Source organism: Harpegnathos saltator, unplaced genomic scaffold (genome assembly GCF_003227715.2).
Source record: "Harpegnathos saltator strain DR-91 unplaced genomic scaffold, Hsal_v8.6 scaffold83, whole genome shotgun sequence".
In the NCBI taxonomy this organism is placed as follows: Eukaryota; Metazoa; Arthropoda; class Insecta; order Hymenoptera; family Formicidae; genus Harpegnathos; species Harpegnathos saltator.
In genome coordinates this window covers 1,172,037-1,191,588 of record NW_020230682.1, presented here as the reverse complement: position 1 = coordinate 1,191,588, position 19,552 = coordinate 1,172,037, and the positions used below count along the sequence as shown (strand labels likewise).

The 19,552-nt window shown below is 45.6% G+C and overlaps 2 protein-coding genes across 6 annotated transcripts; both read right to left on the bottom strand.

The window, feature by feature from the left end:
- Window positions 1-2,135: 2,135 nt before the first annotated feature.
- On the bottom strand, window positions 2,136-7,211 carry eIF3a (eukaryotic translation initiation factor 3 subunit A). Its single transcript, XM_011142681.3, has 5 exons — window positions 6,977-7,211; window positions 3,244-5,928; window positions 2,811-3,148; window positions 2,474-2,640; window positions 2,136-2,360 (listed from the first exon to the last, which is right to left on the bottom strand). Exons 1-5 carry the CDS (start codon window positions 7,023-7,025, stop codon window positions 2,264-2,266), a joined length of 3,336 nt encoding a protein of 1,111 aa, XP_011140983.1. The 5' UTR covers window positions 7,026-7,211; the 3' UTR covers window positions 2,136-2,263.
- Window positions 7,212-10,244: 3,033 nt separating this feature from the next.
- SCaMC (Short Calcium-binding Mitochondrial Carrier) lies at window positions 10,245-18,684 on the bottom strand. 5 transcript variants are annotated; one of them, XM_011142679.3, is made up of 9 exons: window positions 18,338-18,684; window positions 17,086-17,212; window positions 16,810-16,897; window positions 16,299-16,410; window positions 13,112-13,270; window positions 11,936-12,196; window positions 11,047-11,214; window positions 10,686-10,961; window positions 10,245-10,363 (listed from the first exon to the last, which is right to left on the bottom strand). In XM_011142679.3, exons 1-9 carry the CDS (start codon window positions 18,536-18,538, stop codon window positions 10,289-10,291), a joined length of 1,467 nt encoding a protein of 488 aa, XP_011140981.1. In that variant the 5' UTR covers window positions 18,539-18,684; the 3' UTR covers window positions 10,245-10,288. The 5 variants fall into 5 exon arrangements, with proteins under 5 accessions (XP_011140981.1, XP_025162837.1, XP_025162838.1 ...); XM_025307052.1 differs by lacking the exon at window positions 18,338-18,684 and adding an exon at window positions 18,015-18,117; XM_025307053.1 differs by lacking the exon at window positions 18,338-18,684 and adding an exon at window positions 17,387-17,526.
- Window positions 18,685-19,552: the final 868 nt, after the last annotated feature.

Below are 19,552 nucleotides of genomic sequence, written 5' to 3'. Positions count from 1 at the left end.
CCACTTTAATCACGTCGATCGATTGTCGACGTTCGCAACGACATGTCGTCCATCGCATGACAGAGAAAATGGTCGAGATATATTTTTCTATTTCTGAGTCAACGGTACACGTCTAGATATTGCTATCAGATTTTTTATATACCGAGAGGGTGAGATATATCTTTTTTGTTTACCCTGACGATATAAAAGTGCCTGTACGCGCCCCGTTGTTTTACGGCTTTATTCTTTCTTCCGAACAGGAAAAGTGTCACGTCGGGGGAGAGCGCAGAACGCTCGTCGGAAATTGTAAATCGAGCACAGAGATAATTGCTGTCGAGATCGATCCGCATAATACGAGAGCGTGCGAGAGAAACGGAGAATGCAACTTAAGTACTAAACGTAACGTACTCGCTAGAGTCGGTCGAACTGATTTCTTATATATTCACCTATGGTTTATATTTTTAACGTAATTCTGTCGCATTGATTGTGTGCATAATTTATTAATTATTACAGTAAAAAGTAAGCTTTCGGAATAGCTTTTAGAAATTTACTCCTTCGTCTCGTCATTCCGTGAACATCTCTCCGTTTCAATGAAATTTCATTCGGAAAATTGTTTTTCTCTGACGTCACCGGTTAAGATTTCTTTCGTCGCAACGATGACGGAATTTTAATTATGCGTATACATAATGACTGAGACGCTCGATAATGTGTACAGTCGAGAGCGGATTTTTTTATTATATCGGTCGATTCGTTTTGAGACCGACATGTCTTATTCACTATACAAAAAATGATAAACGCGTGTATAATTCGAGATAACGCAGTTTACTACGCTAAGGAACATACTACAATAAGGAATATCCGTAAAGTATTTGTCTCCGATTTTTACGAGACTTGGCGAATTTGTAAAATGGACAAAAGTAAAAAGTACATATTTTTTCCTACTAACATATAAATTTACAAGAAGTGAAACTAACTCCCCAAGATTTTGTCGTGTTTATGCCATCTTGGCAATTGTGACCCATATTCAGAACATGCTTAGAACTATGTTAGTGCGCTGGTAACTAATCAGAAGGCATATTGCGTGGCTTTTCATTGGTTAACAACACGCTAACATAGTTACAAGCGTGTTCTGAATATGGGCCTGGAATTTCATTGGTAATAAGGTAGTTTTTTGGGCAACTCTTTTATATATATATATATACACACACGTATATATATATATATACGTATATGTATATATATATATACAGGGTGTCCGGAATGTGATCATTAATATTTTGTGTACTGGTAGAACACGTTAAAACAATTAAAAAAGTCCTGTGCCATTTTACAATTTTTTCAATATTTATTTCGTGATTAATTAAAATGTATAAACGAATGAGCGCACGAGAAAGCGACAGGACGGGCTCTGTATACAAGAAGATGGCTTACCTCGCGCGGCGAGAGGCGACCGCCCAGCGCTCTCTACGCGCTCATTGGCTCACATGTTTTAATTAATAAATAACTCGATAACTATTGCCAATTTGACATTATGGTACATGACTTTCTTCTCGGCTACATCCAATCTACCAGTACACAAAATATTAATGATCACATTCCGGACACCCTGTATATATATATATGTGGATGGATCTAATTAATAAAATTTTGTTTTCTTATTGTAACAATTGATTAATCAATCAAAAGTAAAAGTTGACAAAAACATTTCATTTTAATATATAACATTGTATTTGTTATGCGCATCCGATGATCGTCGAAACGGCATAAGCAGGATAGTACACTAAATGATTTTATCGTTTAAACTTGCATCAGAGTAAATAAAAATAAAATGACGGGTCCCTTAATTTTAACTATTCTACAAATATGCCAAGTTTCATCATGATGAGAGACAGAAACTCGGCGCATATTGCTTGTAAACCAACAACGAGGGTTCAGGACTGAAGATATCGATAAAATTGTCGCGTGTCCTATAAGCCCTCGTCGAACTCTTTATATTATCCCACGATTTCTTATGTCTTAAGAAGTTTTCCTTTAATTTAAACTTTAATTTACGTGTGTTAGAATTGAAGTTGAACGACCGTACGCACGTCGATGCGAGGCGCCACTGGCGCGGATGGGTACGCAGCATCTTCTCGATGGAAAAGAAAGAAGACACGTTGGAAAGCAAGAAATTCGTGTTTGTTCATTTGTCTCAACAGAGTCTCGACTCAGATAATAAGTAGACTCCATACACAGAGTAACCGACATCGAACAATTACACGAACGAAGCTGTAGAGATCCACTGTTAGCGTCGACTGACTTTTGACCAGCCGTCATCCTCCAGTGGCCGCCTTCTTTCGTCGGGCCTAGGCGGAAGTTTCTCTTCCTTGCGTTCCTCTCGCCTAAAGAACATTTAGAGGAATTACGTTGGATTGACAACTTGAAGTTCGTTCAAGCGTACGCTTGGAAATTTGTACCACGTGCGCAGAACCTACTATCGCATCTCGATACTCACTCTCGCTTGGGTGGATCTCTAGGAGAGTCTGGAGGTGGGTCGCGTTTGCGCCAGTCCTGATTGGTGTTTCGTACAGGCTCGTCACGTCGATAACCACCGCGACGGTCGGACATTCTGCCGCGGTCTCGATCGGATGATAGCATCGGATCCCGAGGAATTTCGCGTATCTGCAACAATTCAGTGAAGACATACGTCGCCATTAGACTTTTGTGAAAATTCCGTAATTCTTTCGGCACTTCCATGACTCGCCCAAGTGCTTGTTAATACGTGCATACAAATACGTAAATAAACAAAAAAGGCAATTGCAATGGCTTGTAAATGAAGAAAATGCACTCACCGAGCGACCGCCGTCCATTCCACGATCGCGATCACGATCACGATCACGATCACGTTCGCGATCACGATCACGTTCGCGGTCACGATCACGATCACGCTCACGGTCGCGATCACGCTCGCGATCATCTCTATCGTAGTTGTCCCTCCATTTCTCCATACTGTCCTTCCATCTATCCGAGTCGTCATTTCTTCTCCACTTGTCCATGTCGCGTCGTTCCGGTTCCCTCCTCTTCCATGAAGACTCCTCGATTTTGTCGTCCCGCTTCCTCCAGCGCTCCGCTTCGCTCTTGAGTCCGTTGGAATCCTTGGGGTCGGGATTACGCCGCCATGACTCCATTGCTGATGAAACAGAGATGCATTAAGTGCGATGAAGCCATCGACAAGGTACAAAAGTGTGTGTGTGTGTGTGTGTGTACAAAGTTCTATATACTCACCAGGTTTCGGGCCATCACGCTCACGTTCCTGATCTCTTTCGGGATTACGCCGCCATGTTGCCGTCAGTTCCTTGGTCCGCTGGCGTTCTTCCTCGAGTTTCCGTTCGATCTCGGCTTCCCTGTTTCGCATGATCTCAGACTGCTTCTTGAGCTTGGCCAAACGTTCCGCTTCTCTGGCCTCCTCCTCGGCCCGTCTGACTCTCTCCTCCTCTTCCCTCTTGGCCCTCTCCTCCTCCAAGCGCTTCTTCTCCTCCTCCTGCTTGATGCGCAGCTCCTCCAGGCGCCGTCGTTCTGCGGCCTCGGCGCGCTCCTTCTCCCACTTGGCCTTGCGCTCGGCTTTGCGCTGATTTTTGCGTTGCAACAACCTCTTGGCGCGCTCCTCGTTCAGCAGCTTGTCATACTCCTTCTGCTTCTCCAGATATATGTTCTTACGCTCAGCCAGGATCTTGGCGAGGAAGATGTCGTGGTCGGCCTTCATGCGTGCCATACGCTCTCGCGTCGCAACAGCCTGCTGCCTCTCTTCGACGGTCGCGGCGATTCGCTCGTCCTCTTGCTGCTTCCAGCACTGTTTCGCCAGCTCCATCTTCTCCTCCACCGCCTTCTCCAGCAACGGGATCTCCTCGAGGCGTTTCGCGCGTTCCAAGTAGTCGACCTTCTTCTCCTGCGACTTGAGCTTCTGCTGCATTTCCCGCCGCTCCTTCTGCAGCTCCTCCGCCTCCCTCGCCGCGATCTGCTCCGCGTCCAGCTTCTTGATCTCGTCCTCGTCGAGCTTCTTCAACACCTTCTGCCCATGACTGGTCTGCGAGATCTGCTGCATCTTTTCCTTCAGGTGGCGGTCCTTGATCTGCTGTATCTCGCTCTGCTGGCGTTTCCGCTCGCGCTCCTCGCGCTCTTGCTCCATCCTCTTCTGCTCGGCCAGCATCTGCTGTCGCTGGAGTTCCTCCTGTCTGCGCATCTCCTCCTCCTCGCGGACGGTGTTGATGTGCTCGATGTACTCCTTCCTCTCCTCAATGATTTTGTGCCTCCCCAATATCCTCTGGTGCTCCTTCATCTTGGTCTCGTGATAGTGGCCGACCATCGCGCTACGCATCTTCTCCCGCTCCAGCTTCTTCTTGTTGGGATTGATAACATTGATAGCGCGGTGCAGCACGGTCGCCATGTTGACGAGCTGGCAGCGTATCTGCTCGGACGGCATCGCCTGCAGCACCGGGCCGTCCGGATGATCCTCCCGTTGCGCCTCTGACAGGTCCACGCCAAAGTGTACGCAAGTCTTGCCGTGATCTATCCTGATCTGCATGTCGTTGTAGCGCACACAGTCCACCAGCAGACGCTCCAAGTGGAAGTCGGTCGTGAACTTGGCGAGCTCCAGCAGCCGGGAGAACTGGATGGTCTGGTAGACCTGGGAGATCTGGTGAACAAGACGCACGAGCGTAACGTCCTGCAACGCAGGGACATATTGGGTCAACGGGCTGTTCTCGTCCGCCTGCAGCGTTTGTATAACGGAGTCGACTCTGCCGCAGAGCTCCAACGGGTGAAACTCCACCTCCAGCCACGAGTACAGCTCCTGCAGCTGCGGCGACGCGAGCATCACCACGTTCAGGCGCACGATATCTTTGAGCAGAGAAACGCGAGTGGGTGGTTGCGAGAGGCCCAAGAGCGTCGCGAGCTTCTGCGCCTTCTCCAGCGGGCTCTTGTCCGTCTCTATGAAGCGGTCGAATTCAGGATGCGCGGACGGTAATGGTATCGACAAGGTTGCTAGTAACACCCGGTTGGCCATTCGCTGCTGCTCCTCCGACGACATGTTCTTTTTCATCTCGCGGGACAGCTGCAACAGCTTGAACAGCGCGGCCGCGTGAAACAGGAAATTGCCGGCTTTCCAGAAAACCATCGCCAGTTTCTGGTAGTAGTTGGCCATGGTCTTTGGGACCGGTAACTTCTTCGATAAGTTCATCATGCCATGCACGTCCTCCGACGACTTGAAGGCTTCTTGCCAGAGCTCCATCTGTATTGCCGAGTCCAATTGATTCAATCTGGTTTCGAGATTCAGTTGCTGCGTCTCCGCCTTGTTCATGGAGACGTTCGAGACCAGCTGCGGCAGTTTGCAGATCTCTTCGAGATGCTTCCGCAATTTCTCGCACAATTTACGAAATTCAGTCTTACGATTGTACTCGAGGCAAAACTGGAAGGCCATACGCGCGATGTCATGGTAGAGAGTCTCCACATGCGCGTTGGTTCTGAGCAACTCCAAGCATTGGCAGTATGATTCCCACAAGAACTTCACCCAAGGTGTCAATATGGTGCGGTCGCTTCTGTCTTGGGCGTCCTCGCCGCTCACCGCGGACAGTAGGATGCTCTCTGGCGTAGCGAGATTGTCAAGATCGTCAATGTCAATCACCGCTTGCTGGCTCTGCTTGCGAGCTGCGTTCGTCTTCTCCTCAGCCATTCTCAGGTAGCTGCGTATGACGTTCTCCAAACTGCCGACATTGACAGATTGGAACATGTTCCTGTACTGGAACAGACCCTCCTTGGCTATGTGTGACTTTTTCAGTTCCACACATAGGTCCAAGTACTTGTACATTATGGGCTCCAGTACAGACTCTGACCAGCTGTACGTCCATTTTTTGTTACGGAAGACTTCCTGCAGTGTATCTAATGCCCGAGCTGGCTTGCCCACTTCGATAAATTCTGTTGAAAAGGCAAAGGAAGAAAATCAATGTCAATACTTTGTGTGTTAAATGCATAGAAAATAGACCGTCTTTATCAATGATAAAAGCAGGAATTTACAGAGTGTACTACAAGAATTGACACAATGGATTGGTACAAAGTGCAGTGACAAATATGATTATATAATTGACATTGCTAAAAACAACTTTCACATCTTATCCTTCATCCTTCTATTTTTATGTCTTCCGAGCCAACATGAAATAGTCACAACTTTATGGGAGGGAGAGAAAAAATTTTAACAGAAGATAAGGCTGAAAGAAAAGCATCTATTGTCAATTTCTCATCATCGACCATTCTCGTGCTTATTTAACAGATAAAATTTGACTATATAACATATAGGAGGCTTTAATCTCCAAAATGAGGTCACTTTCTAAAACACAAGAGTCTAGCATGGAAATTTATATCATAAAATGTGAGGTAAAAATGCAGCTTCTCGTATCTCCCTATTTTACTCACAAAACTAAGAGAATGGTAAATAATCACCAACGATTATTTACTAACAATTAAACGCATAATTCCGCTTTCCAAGACCGCTTGTTGTTGACAAGTTTTGCGAAACAACGTAGTCAGGGTGCGGATACATATGGTCGCCAAAACGTAAAATTCCACCGCGAGAGAGAAAGAGAGAGGCGGAGGCAAATATAGAGAAAGAGAGAGAAAGAGAGCGAGAGAGATAGATAGAGTGAGCGAGCGAGCGAGCGAGCGAAAACGCGAGAGAGAGAGAGAGAGAGAGAGAGAGAGAGAGAGAGCGAGAGAGAGAGAGAGAGAAAGAGAGAGACAGAGAAAGGAAACGCCAAGTGAGGCGAAGGCGATTTTAGCGTACTGTGCGACAAGTGTGCGTCGATTGTCAATAAATCGCGCTACAATCGAGAGAGAGACGGCGCGATCGAACGCGTCGCACTCTCGCAAATGGCATAAAGAGACGTGACATTTTTTCCTCATGCGGTATACCCCGTGCCATCGGCCATGTCGTATCGTATCACACACGTCGAGTACAAGAGGTACGTACCGTACGCCCGTTTCAGGGCGTTCTCGGGACGCTGCCCGTATCGCGCCATGGCTCCTCGACGAGACCGCAGCTACAATTCCACCATAAACGACGAGCGGCGATCCACCGAGTCTCGAGAGCGCTGCGAAATGACTCCAAATTCCGACAGACCAGGATATATCGCCCGTAGCTCGGCACTTATCTAGCCAGTGACTCGACCGCGTGTACCGGATGAGAGACGGTTGGTTAAGGAGAGAAACTGATTTCCGCCACCACGCGAGTCAAATCGCGGATCGATGTTGGCAAACGGACGATAAATCGATAGTCGATCTTCCTGGAGTATCGATATTTCGGAGTTTTCAATTTCGCGGATTCACCGCGGCCGCGCTGTAAAGAAACAGCAAAAGAGAGAGAGAGAGAGAGAGAGAGAGAGAGAGAGAGAGAGAACGCGAAATCGGGAAAATGAGTAAAATTCCAATTTATTAATTGCAGTACGAGTCGCAACACAATTTTATAAAAGACGGTAAATATGTAGTTTGAGTCTTAGCTAAAAATTTTCCTCACTAACATTTTAGTCGAGACACAACAAACTACAATGTATAAATTTCCACAAATTTTACTCGAGACTGCAACTGCTAAATTGCAATTTTGCTCGTTTTCTCGATTTCGTTATCAGAATGAACAAAGTGAGCAGTGAGTTTTTTAGGAACTGTCATAATATTGCATTCAGTAGTTCTCGTAGCATACGTGAGATGTCGTCTTGTTCGTTTAGACGAATACCGCAAAGTGCAATTTTAAATGTCCGATTTAAAAATTGTATCAAATTTTATGAACTCCGCTAGTTTTATCTTCAGACGCTCACTGTGCACGATGCCACTAAAGTCAATTTAGGATTTGTTCTTCGCTCCTGTAGACTCTTGAAAGAAGTAAAATCCTGACTTGAGCGAAGAAATAAAAATTTCGACCAAACGGGTAATTCAAATGAGATATCACAGATACAGGATCTCGTGGTTTTGATATCGTGTTTATTTATATTCGCTGTTTTATTTAGTTTAAGTACCAGGCGGGTTTTCGTGACTCTAAGTTAAGTTTAGTAAAATTGTCGTTGATATAAGGTATAATGCCAACTTCAGCGTTCTGAACGAGTCGAATATATGCGGGCAGTTTTCTGGGTATATAAGTATTTATAAGTTCAAAATTGAACCTCATGCGTGTATGTGTGTATATTATACATTTGATAAGTTTACATACACACACATAGACACACACATTCACACACATAATACATAATCCACAAGCCGTTAAACTTTATCATAACACTGGAATCCTCTTCTATAAGTTCTCTATAGAAAAGTGATCCAAGAGCGAGTAGCATTCAAGAATGTCTTTATTTAAGAAAAAATTCTGTTTCTAAAGATATACTTATTAAATAATATTAATAATATAATTATTATATTATATACATTGAAAGTATCGAAGCGCTATCGAGGTCAAGGGACAATTTCAAAGCTTCGTCGATCGTTTATATACACGGTGTTCTTTGTTAATGCTAATCTATTCAGTCCTGATACCGTGTATACGCGTCAAGAGCCTATCTTATTATATACACGGTGTCTTGAAAATAGCGCGGACCAGCAGTAGGGATGCATTTTTGTTTCTTCGAGGACAATATACGATGCCGTTGCTTTTTTTCTCAGAGAAAACTCGAAATCTCAAAACTAAATTGAGTCTGCGGAGATTTGTATAAATTCATAAATACATAAATTAATTAATATTCTTCTGCGTATATCTCATATTTTTAGTCTATGCTATAAACATATACATACGTATGCATACACACACACACACACACACACACACGCACACATGTATATATGCGTACACACACACTCGCACATACACGCCACATATGTATATCTCTCTAATTCATATTTATAAAAATTTATTATCAATTCTTTGCAATATATACAGAAAAGTCTAATTTTCTCCGAGAAAAATTTCTTTGATACTTTCAGCTCTATATAATATAGAGTGTACAACAATCCACGTAAAATCGTACTAAAAATACAGATGATAAAATTTCTCGTAATCTTCAAAGTGAGATTTTTAGACAGGCGATAAATCAACCGACTGATTCAACCAAAAAATTCCAAGGATCTTATTGTACTTAATTTAATTTCGGGGGGCATTCGTATTTATTCTTTTTCAAATTTTTACGTACATTCGGAAACAGTCACTGATAAGTTTAAAAAATTTGAAACTTTGATTTCACTCCAAGTTTAACCTATCGGATTCCTCTTTTGCACTACTTAAACTTTACGCTTACATTCTCCGTACGATTAGCTTTCCTCTAAAGAAAAATCAAACATGTAAGAAAATATTCTATGCAAATCCTAAGTGTGATCTGGATCGCTTTCTCATCTCGCTTACAAGACACTGGGCGCACAAAAAGAAGCAAACAAAGAGACGTCGTGTTGCGAGGAAATATACGAAAAAAAAAAAGAAAAAAAAAGGAAATTATTCGGCTCATACATTTACAATATATGTATCACAGTGTCGGTATATAACTCACAATCTTTCCAGCCTCGAAACAAGAAACCGCGATCGTAACGAAATTCTACGCCATTTCAAGTCGGTCATAAATATTTCATTCTATCATATCGTATCGTGTCGCAACAGCTCTTTTCATCATATTGTACTGTGTCGCAACACATTGCATCTTTAAATATATTGTAACGGAACGTTTTTCGTATCGCGCAATTTTTCACGTAGAGCATTTTGTCAAATTTAATCTTGGTGGTGATTTAAACGTTTCAGCCATTTTTTAGTTTATCTTCCAAAATACAAGTGGAATGTGTTCAAATCTTTCCAACTCTGTACATGTAATTGAAACAAACATTTCTCTCGACTGGCTCGAATGTTGCCGTTAAAACTAAGACGTGTTTCTTTTACCAAGTGGTCGAAAACTGGCCTGTTTTCTTCATCCTAGGACCGTGACTCGAAGGATACGGTACTTCGAGTTTGTAGCTAATAATAATAAATAAGCGCCACTATTTTCTTCTCCTTTGTGTCATCGTCATCAGTATCAGCATCATCATTTTTCTCATCTTCTTCGTCATCCTCATCACTGTTGACTTTATTAATCTTCTATTTTTTATTCTTCTTTATCTTCGACGAGAATTGAATCAACGATCGAGCAAACGCGCTTCCTCATTTATTTATCACCTTGAGTGATAATCGAAGAGCGATAGAGAGATAGATACAAATAGAGAAAGAGAGGGGGGAATAAATTAATTGAGTTAATTAATAAAAATGGCCTAGTGTGCATGTTTATCACGTCATGTTGACGCCCAACGTGTGCCGTAAGTGCTCGTACACGACATAGCTAATGGACACTGCAGGTGCCACCTGTGTAAGAGAAAGAAAGAGAGAAAAAGACATATTATTTCACAAGGTAAAATATGCTGCTACATTTCGTGTAAATTCCATCACGCGGGTAAATTAGATTTACGAATCGTCACATCTATTTGGTGAGCACAAAAGTCCTGATGGGTTTCTCAATTATCTATAAAATCAAACATACTTGGCCCATTCTTGTTTCCATCGCGAAATCCATCGGCACTTTTGCACTCAGCCGGCATATAAGCAATAAGAATGATGTCCGACATTTACATCTTGCAGATATCGAAGATGAACTCGATGGGTAGAAACTTGAAGGAACAATAGTTACCTTGAGAAAGTTGGGCGTAAGACCACGATAAAGGCCGCGCACACCCTCGCGACTGATGATGTCCTTGAACACGCTGACCATAGTCTGGGGTTTGTCAGTCGCGATCTCCGCCTGCAGACGGGTACGCACTAGCGCGAGAGGATACGAGCACACTTGACCCGCAGTACTCGACATAGTGCCGCAAAATAATAGGATCCAAAACGCCGGTTTCGGCTGCTCTTTGTCGAACGAAATAGGAGGTAGCGGTTGACGTAAAATGATACGGTTCTTCAACGTCTGCGAGAGGAAAGGGTTCGTGAAAACTGCCGTGAATGACGAAATCTAAGTGTTGAATACTCAACTGCGCGTAGGTTGGACTCACCTCGTAAACGGCAAGGTCGATGCCAGCATACGGAATTATCCCGATCAGATTAGGAATGTAGCCTCTGTAGAAGGATCTTATACCACCTTGCCTATATATCTTCTTGGCTGCGTCGATCATGCCGTTAAACTCGCCCGTTTTCCGCAGAGCCAGCCTCGTCTTTAGAACCTGCAGGATTAAATCGCGTCGCGTTACGTGTTTTTTTTAGCATGCCCGGGACGTCAATACTGGCAATGTTTCACGCGGAACGTAGCTCAAATTAAATCCTTGACTGGCAAGATGAATTTCAGTAAAAATGCTTCAGCTGATAAAAAATAATTCTCAAAGGTCAAGCAACGTCATTAAAATTTTGTACCTGAAGGTTTCCGAAGTCGTTGTTTACGAATATGAAGTCAGAAACTTTCACATTCAAAGTGACGGATCCAGTACGGCGATTAAAATCATAATTTTATTTCATCAAAATAAACAGCGAAGGTAATCAAAGGAACCAAAAATGTTTTCCTAAATCTGTAAAGCAGCGCGAATACCGAAATAATGGACAAATATAATTTAATAACAAGTTATATAATATGTGGATAACACTTTGCTCTGGTAATCTCGCCATCTCGAATTTTAATTTTTGAAGCAGCGCTCTCAAAAGCCCTAAAATACATAACATTTCAAAGTTTTTATAAAACTTTTACATTTTTCTCTCAATTTTAGGTCAGTCATATTACATCCGCCACACGTTGAATGTTGAAGCTCATCACTGAATAGAACGGCCTCAAGAATCTTTGAATATCCAGTTTTAGGAATATTGTATTATTAGAAATATCACACGCAGTTTTGCATTTCCGTCAGCCAAGGGGTTAAAGGGATTAAAGATGTTGAAGGGGGTGCGGGGAGTTACCTCGAGAGGATAAACGGCACTCTGACTGATGCCGCCAGCGCAGGACCCTGCACAGAAGCGCTCGCCTAAACCGAGTTCGCGTTTATCGTTATTTCCCTTGATGATTCTCTTCAACTGCTCGTACGCCATGAACTTGATCGCTGACTCCGGCGCGATCTTGAGCACGTTAATGCCGTTACCGCGCCACAGACTGCGCAGGCCGCCCTCGCGCACCATGTACCTGAAGCAACTCATGATATTGCAGTGTCGTGTGCCGTGGACCTGCAACCGTGCATATCGTACGTTCTTCGTTCTCGTATCAAACCAAACTATACACTCTCATACATCGTTCGATATTCTATTTCTTTACCATACTCTCGCTTTCGTGGTCGTTAGATTGTGACGTAGCGCATGAATAAGATATATGCAGGGCGCACTAGAAAAATCGGTACTAGACCGAATTAACCTGAAGTGATGACGTTTTTGAAAGAAAAAAAGAAATACAAGTCTCAGAGCTTGGAAATGGGCGCCTAGTGGTTAGGAATTTGATCAAATGTAAAAGTCAGATCAAGATTAACTCTAAGATCGTACGTTGGAAATTTCAAAATCATCAAATTAACAAAAGTTAGGGCACTATTGTAACAGTATTTCTTCCGACAAATAGTTACCGAGATATAGAGACCGTAAGCTAGATACTGAAAAAGTTTCCAAGTTTTTCTTAAATATCTCAAAAGATATTGGGCAGATAAAAAAATGTTTCCGACAAAAGTTGTTCAAATTGATTGCTAGAAAAAGATGATGTGACAAAAATGGGGGTTTCCACTTGGGATTTTAAAGTTGACCTTGACTTTTAAAATTGATCTCTAGGTCAAAAGTTCAAGTTCACCACTAGACACGCCCATTTCCAAACCCTAAAACTCTTGTATTCAACATTTTTTTTTTTTTCGAAAACGTCATCCTTTCATTCCATCTTTCTGGAACACCCTGTGTAGGAAGCGCGTGAAACAAATAGCATTATTCTATTGTTAATGTCACAACATGAGACGCGCAATAATTTCTACTGTGAATTTGTGTTTCTATTATATACACATGTGTCAGCTGCATAATCGTAATACCTGGCGAAGTGAAGTCGATGAAGCTGAGGCGAGATTGTGAGACTCAACATGACTGAATCTAAAGAGACGATTGAAGACTTACCTGCAGGTAGACCTTGATGCGATCTAGGGGGGCGGTGCAGGTACGTGAAACAGTACCGGCGATGCCGCCGGATATCAAATGTTTCCACCACACTCCCGCGTCCATCTCGCTATTCGTGAAGTCTTCAGGAACGCCAATGTCCTCACCAATGTCCATATACTGTACAAAGGGAGAAGAAACAAAGGAGAATTACACCTACATTCGAACGTTCGAGGGAGCTTACACCTACGCGTGTACCCGAACGTGTTCTACAATACTCTCTTACGCGGCTATTAACTTAGCGTTCGTGTAATTACAATTATCGAGCGGAGATTAATTCGCGCGGGGTAAAAATAGCGTGCGCGACGCCGAGAGAAGCCAGCTCTTTCTCTCGGCATCAAAGAACGGCGGCAAAGAGCGATATTGACCTATCGTTATCTTAATTCCGCCATCATTTATCTTCCTTACTCGCGGATATTGGTCATTGTGACTTGAAAAACGGACGTTTCCGCTTATCGGCTCTCAAAGGAATCTTTACGTTCGAGTGAGCCAACTGGCGCATTAACGCGCGACGGATCGATAGTACAACGCGATAAGACATCGGCGATTCCTCGTCTGAAATACCAGACGTCCTGTACGCACGTTGCTCAGATTACTCGGCTATCGATCGCGATAAAATGTCAGCGCGTGCTGCAGCGTCTCGATCGGGCGCGACAAACATGACTCCGCGACCGAGTCATCCCGTTCCCCGGGAAAAAATGAGGATATTCTAATCTGTCGTCGAGCGGACGACACATTTGAATGTATACACGAGTGCCATGCAAATGCAGAGCGATCCTTGAATTTTATGTTCAGTTTTTTACGTCAATCGGCGAGCATAAGTTGGCATGACGTAATAATGCTATCAGAAAATCGTCTGACGTCCGATTACGTCCGCAAGGAGAGACTCGTTGTGCAACGCGGCACAAGTGCGAGGACGAAGACGCGAATACGCGAGGAATCGCGGGACATAATCTCATCGATAAGACGACGGCTGAGTTTCGTTCGAGTGCAACCGCGAGCCGAGAAGAGGAGCCTCCCGTGCCGTCCCGTCCCCGCCTGGGCGACGCGCCAGATGCGAATAGAAGCTGCCCGCTCTCTTCGGCTAACACTCCGGGATTGGATAAACGACGGAGGCGTCGGCGAAGTGAAATCGAGGATCGACGCCAAAAATTTCTCGAAAGATCTATTATCGCGGCGCACCGTGACGCACGTTTTCACGATGCTCGTTGCAAAACGAGCTACCTGGAACCTTGAAGTGCTCATTTTCGCTGTAAATCGCTTTCACTCCATTAAAGCTTATCTCAACGTGATGCTCGCGCGCGCGCTTGTGTGCGCGGTGTCTTCCTTTTTCCAGTCGGCCTGACCTGACCTGAGACAACAATACCTTGCGCAACTCGACTATATTTGTCACCTGGATCTTATCTCTCTCTTTCTACTCAGTAGTCTTTTTTCGTTCAATAGTTTTGCGAGCTTTCTTTCCTCTCGGCTATTCAAGTTTCAATGTAACCAGCCGGAGAGAAAGTTTATGGTTGCGTTCAGAAAACACAACGGTTACACAACGGTTGAATAATTCGTCAACGTTATCGGTCTGAATGTAAGGATCTAACAGTAAGGGCCAATAGTTACTAAGCGCTCAGTGAGCGCTTTGTTTTCTGAACGCAATCTATGTCTTCAGATCCGAGGTGTACAAGTCGCAATACACGTGTTCGCGTCGGAAGCAACTTGTATGGCTGCAGAGTGCAGACTGCGCAATGAATGTAAATCAGTAACGAGCGCAAAGACTAATTACAAACGGAGCGAAGACTAATGAAAGAAGAGGTGCATTAATAACTCAGGAGCGCTCACACAATTGGATCGGCAGAATGCAAGGCGGTCTTTTGTAATAATTCCCCGCGATTGCGTCCCTCGCGATTGTTAACAACATGACGCGATTATTCGCGGCGCTGGCAGTGCGTACACACACACACACACACACACACACACACACACACACACACAGACACACACACACACACAATGTTCCATTTTGCGAGCAAACAGATATCCGGTTTGCGCTGGCAGAGGAAGAGGAGATAAACGAAGGAGCCAGAAAAATTCGAATGACGACGTCCGAACCTTCAAAGTGCGGCGCAGAGGAGGAGGAGGAGGAGGAAGAAGCGAGCGATCCTGGGTTAGGAATGAGGTTAGCGAAAGGTTAACTTTCGACGGCCTTGGGCCGCAGCACGCGGACGATGCATTCACATACCCGTTGCAGCAACTCATGATAGACCCGCAGGAAATCGCCGCACACCTGATAACCGGATGCGATTCCTCTCTCGTATTGCAGAATTTCTGACTTCCTCAAGATGTACATGCTCGAAATAATCACGTGGCTTGCACACGGAACACTCACCCGCTCACTCGCTGGCACGTCGTGAAATTGTCGAGCGAGCTTTCACGCAAACTTTCGCACTTTCTACCTCGACCAGAGTTGCGCAAATTCGCGACTTCTCTCTTCCCCCGTTGCTCTTGATGCACTATCGCTGCTACGGCTTGCTGATTCTGGAGGCAGCTGATTCTGGAGGTCGCCGGAAAGTAACCCTGGCGAAGCTGATCCGAAAGGGTTCAAGAGCGAAGTAGAAAAAAATCTTCCAAAGCAGAACTACAAAGGAAACTCGTAGGAAACACAACCGATGTTGGTGGGAGGGAGACGAGATTGGCCCTTTTTCTTGCTCGCTAGTGGAGGAGGATGAAGAAGGGGAAACGAGCCACGAACCGTCGATTCGAACGCTCGGAGTCCGATCACGAGACTGGCTGGGGCTCTCTCTCTTCAGAGAGCATGAACCCGGAGATACCGGCCTGCCCCACTCTTCTCCAAAACGGGAATACCCGTACCGCTCTCCACTCTTCCTCCCGTCTTACCAGCTTTACACGCGTTTTCCGCACCTCGGTGTCTCCCGCCCCCGCTGGCCCCTCGTCCGATCATCAGTCGAGGGGAGACAGCGAACGCGAGCACGCGTCATCGCTTAAGTATACGAGAGCCAGCGCGCGCATGTGGTCAAAGTCGACTCCGTCCGAGGTCTTTGCTCAGACGCGCTCGCTCTTAAAAGCTTTAAATCTACTTGGGTTTAAGGTGATGACTGGTATGCTCGGGTTTGTCCATGTGTATCTTGGAGCGATATCTCACCGTTGCATGATGCCAGTACTCGACGATGTCGCGCAGCGTGGTGCTCGGCGCGTACAGAAGGAAGTCCCGCCACTCGTCGAAGCTGATGTTCAGACTGCCATCCTGGTCCATGCTGCGAAAAGAGATTGACGCATTGATGACTGACTTTTCATGAAGAATTTAAATAGAGGTACATGAAGAGAGAGACCAGTCAGAGCCTAAACGTAGTAACGCACATGCGCTTAATTAATGAGTGACTAATAAAACAAAAATTTGTATAATCAGGGCACTCGAGTGCCCACTTTGAAGCCTTATCAGTGAAGAGAGAGAGAGAGAGAGAGAGAGAGAGAGAGAGAGAGAGAGAGAGAGAGAGAGAGAGAGAGAGAGAGAGAGAGAGAGAGAGAGAGAGAGAGAGAGAGAGAGAGAGAGAGCAAAAATAAAATAAAGGAAAGAATCAAAATGAGATACTCGGTATGCCTCCACGGTACTTATTGCACCATCGAGCGCAGAATAATTAACAAGCGGGATTTACCGTTGCAACAATTTCGTCGCCTCCTCCCGCGAGATCTCGATACCCAGTTCCTTGAAGGAGTTTATCAATTCCTCCAGGTCAATCTTGCCTGCAGAGGATGCAAACATCAAGTGATATTCAAATGAAGAAAAGAAAAAATGGGAAGAATAGGAAGCAAACGTCTTTCCTATCTTTTTTTATCTGAGACTTCCCGTAACTTCCGCCAAGTCAATTTTCTTCAAATTCCTGCTGCTTTTTGCTTCCTTCCCCCACACAGTGGCCGAACGACTGACTCACCGTCTCGGTTCTTGTCGAGATGAGAGAACTGCAGCCGCAGATTTTTCTCGTGTTCCCGTACATAATGTATGAACTCGGCCAGGCTGATGTCGCCGCTCTTCGTGCGATCCGACCGGGCAAGAAATTTCTGCGGGAAGAGAAAACGCGCAAAGTTGAGGCCGAACGGACGACGCGGAGCGTCCCGATTCGGAGCGATCGAATGAAATCTCATGATCTCGCAAGATCGCGCGGCAAGTATGATACATAGCGAGAAACATGTGATTTCGTCACTGCGGTGCATTATAGGGCCAAGGTCGATCACCTTTCGTCGACTTCATGGAAGCCTTAGAAATCGCCTAGCAAAAAGGCACACTGCGTCGACCTACTTACACCTCCGGCTACACGTTGGAGCGCGCAACCGTTTCATCAACCTGCGTGCCTCGAGTGCAGCAACTCGAAGAGCGCGCGAGTCGACCAATCACGCTTGACGATTTCAAAATGGCAGTCTTACGTTCTCGATAAGTCTCGAGCGCCATTGGTCGATCGCTCGATTTCTTTTACGGGCCTACTTCGGGGCGCTCAAAGAGAACGGGCCAAGAGACGCTGTGTTGTCGCATTCTCCGCATCGTCCATCACGATTTCTCCCTGCCTCTCTCTCTCTCTCTCTCTCTCTCCCTTCCTCTCCCTCTTTGCCGCGCTTTTCTCCCCGACGTTGCGCGTTCCCCAGGTATTTCGTCCGAGGCGATCGAATGGATCGAGCGGACTCCAACGGACTCGCATCTACACTTCCTGCACTTTTCAACAGAATTCTTCTCCTGCCTCTCTTTCTCCAGACACGAGTTTTACGGCTCTCTCGAGCAAAGTGCAACGGGTGCAATATATCTCAAACGAGAGAGAGAGAGAGAGAGAGAGAGGGAGAGAGAGAGAGAGAGAGAGCGAATCTCTATTACCAGGTTACCGTGTACCATCGCCGATGGCCGGGGCTTGTAGCTCTGGCCCGTAGACTGGCTTGTAGACTGGCCCGAGAGAGAAAGAGACAGACAGAGGCAGGCAGACAGACAGACAGGGAGGGAGGGAGAGAGAGAGAGAGAGAGAGAGAGAGAGAGAGAGAGAGAGAGAGAGAGAGAGAGAGAGAGAGTAAAAGAGACAGAAAGAGAGCGAGAGAGAGAGAGAGAGAGAGAGAGCAACATCGTGATAGCCGACTGCCGCGTTACATTGCACGTAATAATTGCAGCGCGCGCGGTAAAAACAAGGAACGATATGACGCGCGTACCTGGGCGTACTGGGAGTGCACGCCGACCTCGCGCAGCGCGGCCGACAGGTCGCGCACGTCGACGCGGCCGTTACCGTCGAGATCGAGCCGCTGGAAGATCCGCTCCAGCCGCTCCTCATCCTGGGCCGGCAGCTCGTGCAGGTAATGCGGCGGCATGACGCGCGCCAAGCGCGACGCGCCGCCGCCTCCGTTGGCCGGCATTTGTTAATTCTCGAGCGCACCAGGCCGTAGAGACGACGCCGCGATGCCGACGGGACCACAGCACGGGACGCACGACACGACGCGACAACGCTCTTTCGCGCAGCCCTTCGCGCGCGCTGTCCAGCACTGTGTCGCAGTGGTGCCGCACGGTAAGTAGCCGTAGCGGTGTTGGTACGTGTTGTATATATATGTGTGTGTGTGTGTGTGTGTGAGCGCCTGGCAAATGCACGTGTGTGTGTGTGGTAGGCGTCCTTCGACCGCCGCGACGCACGCATCCGCACTGCTGCGCGCCTGGAGGATGCGCGCGCGCGCGCCAGCTACGTACAAATCGAGCGCGCGTGGAGAGTTATACAGGGTGTCCCGAGAGGTCACCGCGAGAGTTATCTCTCTGGATGGCGGATTATCGCGCAGTCTCGCTCTTTAGAGAAGCGTGACGCGCCAAAGTGACGTGCAGTATGACGGACGGTTGTTCCTATGGTAAGTTGCATTGCGTAACAATTGTTTGTTTTTTTTATTGAGAGTACACGAATATATTATGTTTATATACATTACACTCTTTTTTTCTCTCTCCCTCTCTCTCTCTCTTGTTCTTACGCAGTATACCCGTTGGAAAAATACGCGCGCACGTGCCTATGTTTGTTATGTATTCGTGACGTGGTGCGTTGTGTATGTGTGTCTCTTTTCTTTCTCTCTCTCTCTCGTGAACGTATACGCACGAGAAAGACACGCAGGAGAAAGTAACAATATATAAATTTTATTGCAACTCGTAAATTATAATCATGTGGGATATATAATTTAACGCGTGCATATTCATGTGCACGATAATTGTAATTTACGAGTTATAAATTATCATGTCGTAAATCACATTCCTTTTAGGTATATCGAAAAATTTGTTACTTAATTCGTAAATATGAACGGAAAGATAACATGGAAAAAGGAGAGTGTACGTATATATTGATAAGCGGCGAGCACACGCCGATTGTGTGTGTGTGTGTGTGTGTGTGTGTGTGTGTT

What these genes read in the sequence shown, in the direction of transcription:
- eIF3a (XM_011142681.3), bottom strand. Translation starts at nt 7,025, where the DNA reads ATGGCGCGATACGGGCAGCGTCCCGAGAACGCCCTGAAACGGGCGTAC. An exon ending in GCGTGATGGCCCGAAACCTG is followed by an intron (nt 3,149 to 3,243) that starts GTGAGTATATAG and finishes CTGTTTCATCAG; the next exon opens with CAATGGAGTCATGGCGGCGT. An exon ending in AGAGATCCACCCAAGCGAGA is followed by an intron (nt 2,361 to 2,473) that starts GTGAGTATCGAG and finishes AATGTTCTTTAG; the next exon opens with GCGAGAGGAACGCAAGGAAG.
- SCaMC (XM_011142679.3), bottom strand. Translation starts at nt 18,538, where the DNA reads ATGCCGGCCAACGGAGGCGGCGGCGCGTCGCGCTTGGCGCGCGTCATG. An exon ending in GTGCCGTTTATCCTCTCGAG is followed by an intron (nt 11,215 to 11,935) that starts GTAACTCCCCGC and finishes TTAATCCTGCAG; the next exon opens with GTTCTAAAGACGAGGCTGGC. An exon ending in TCGACCTTGCCGTTTACGAG is followed by an intron (nt 10,962 to 11,046) that starts GTGAGTCCAACC and finishes TTCCTCTCGCAG; the next exon opens with ACGTTGAAGAACCGTATCAT.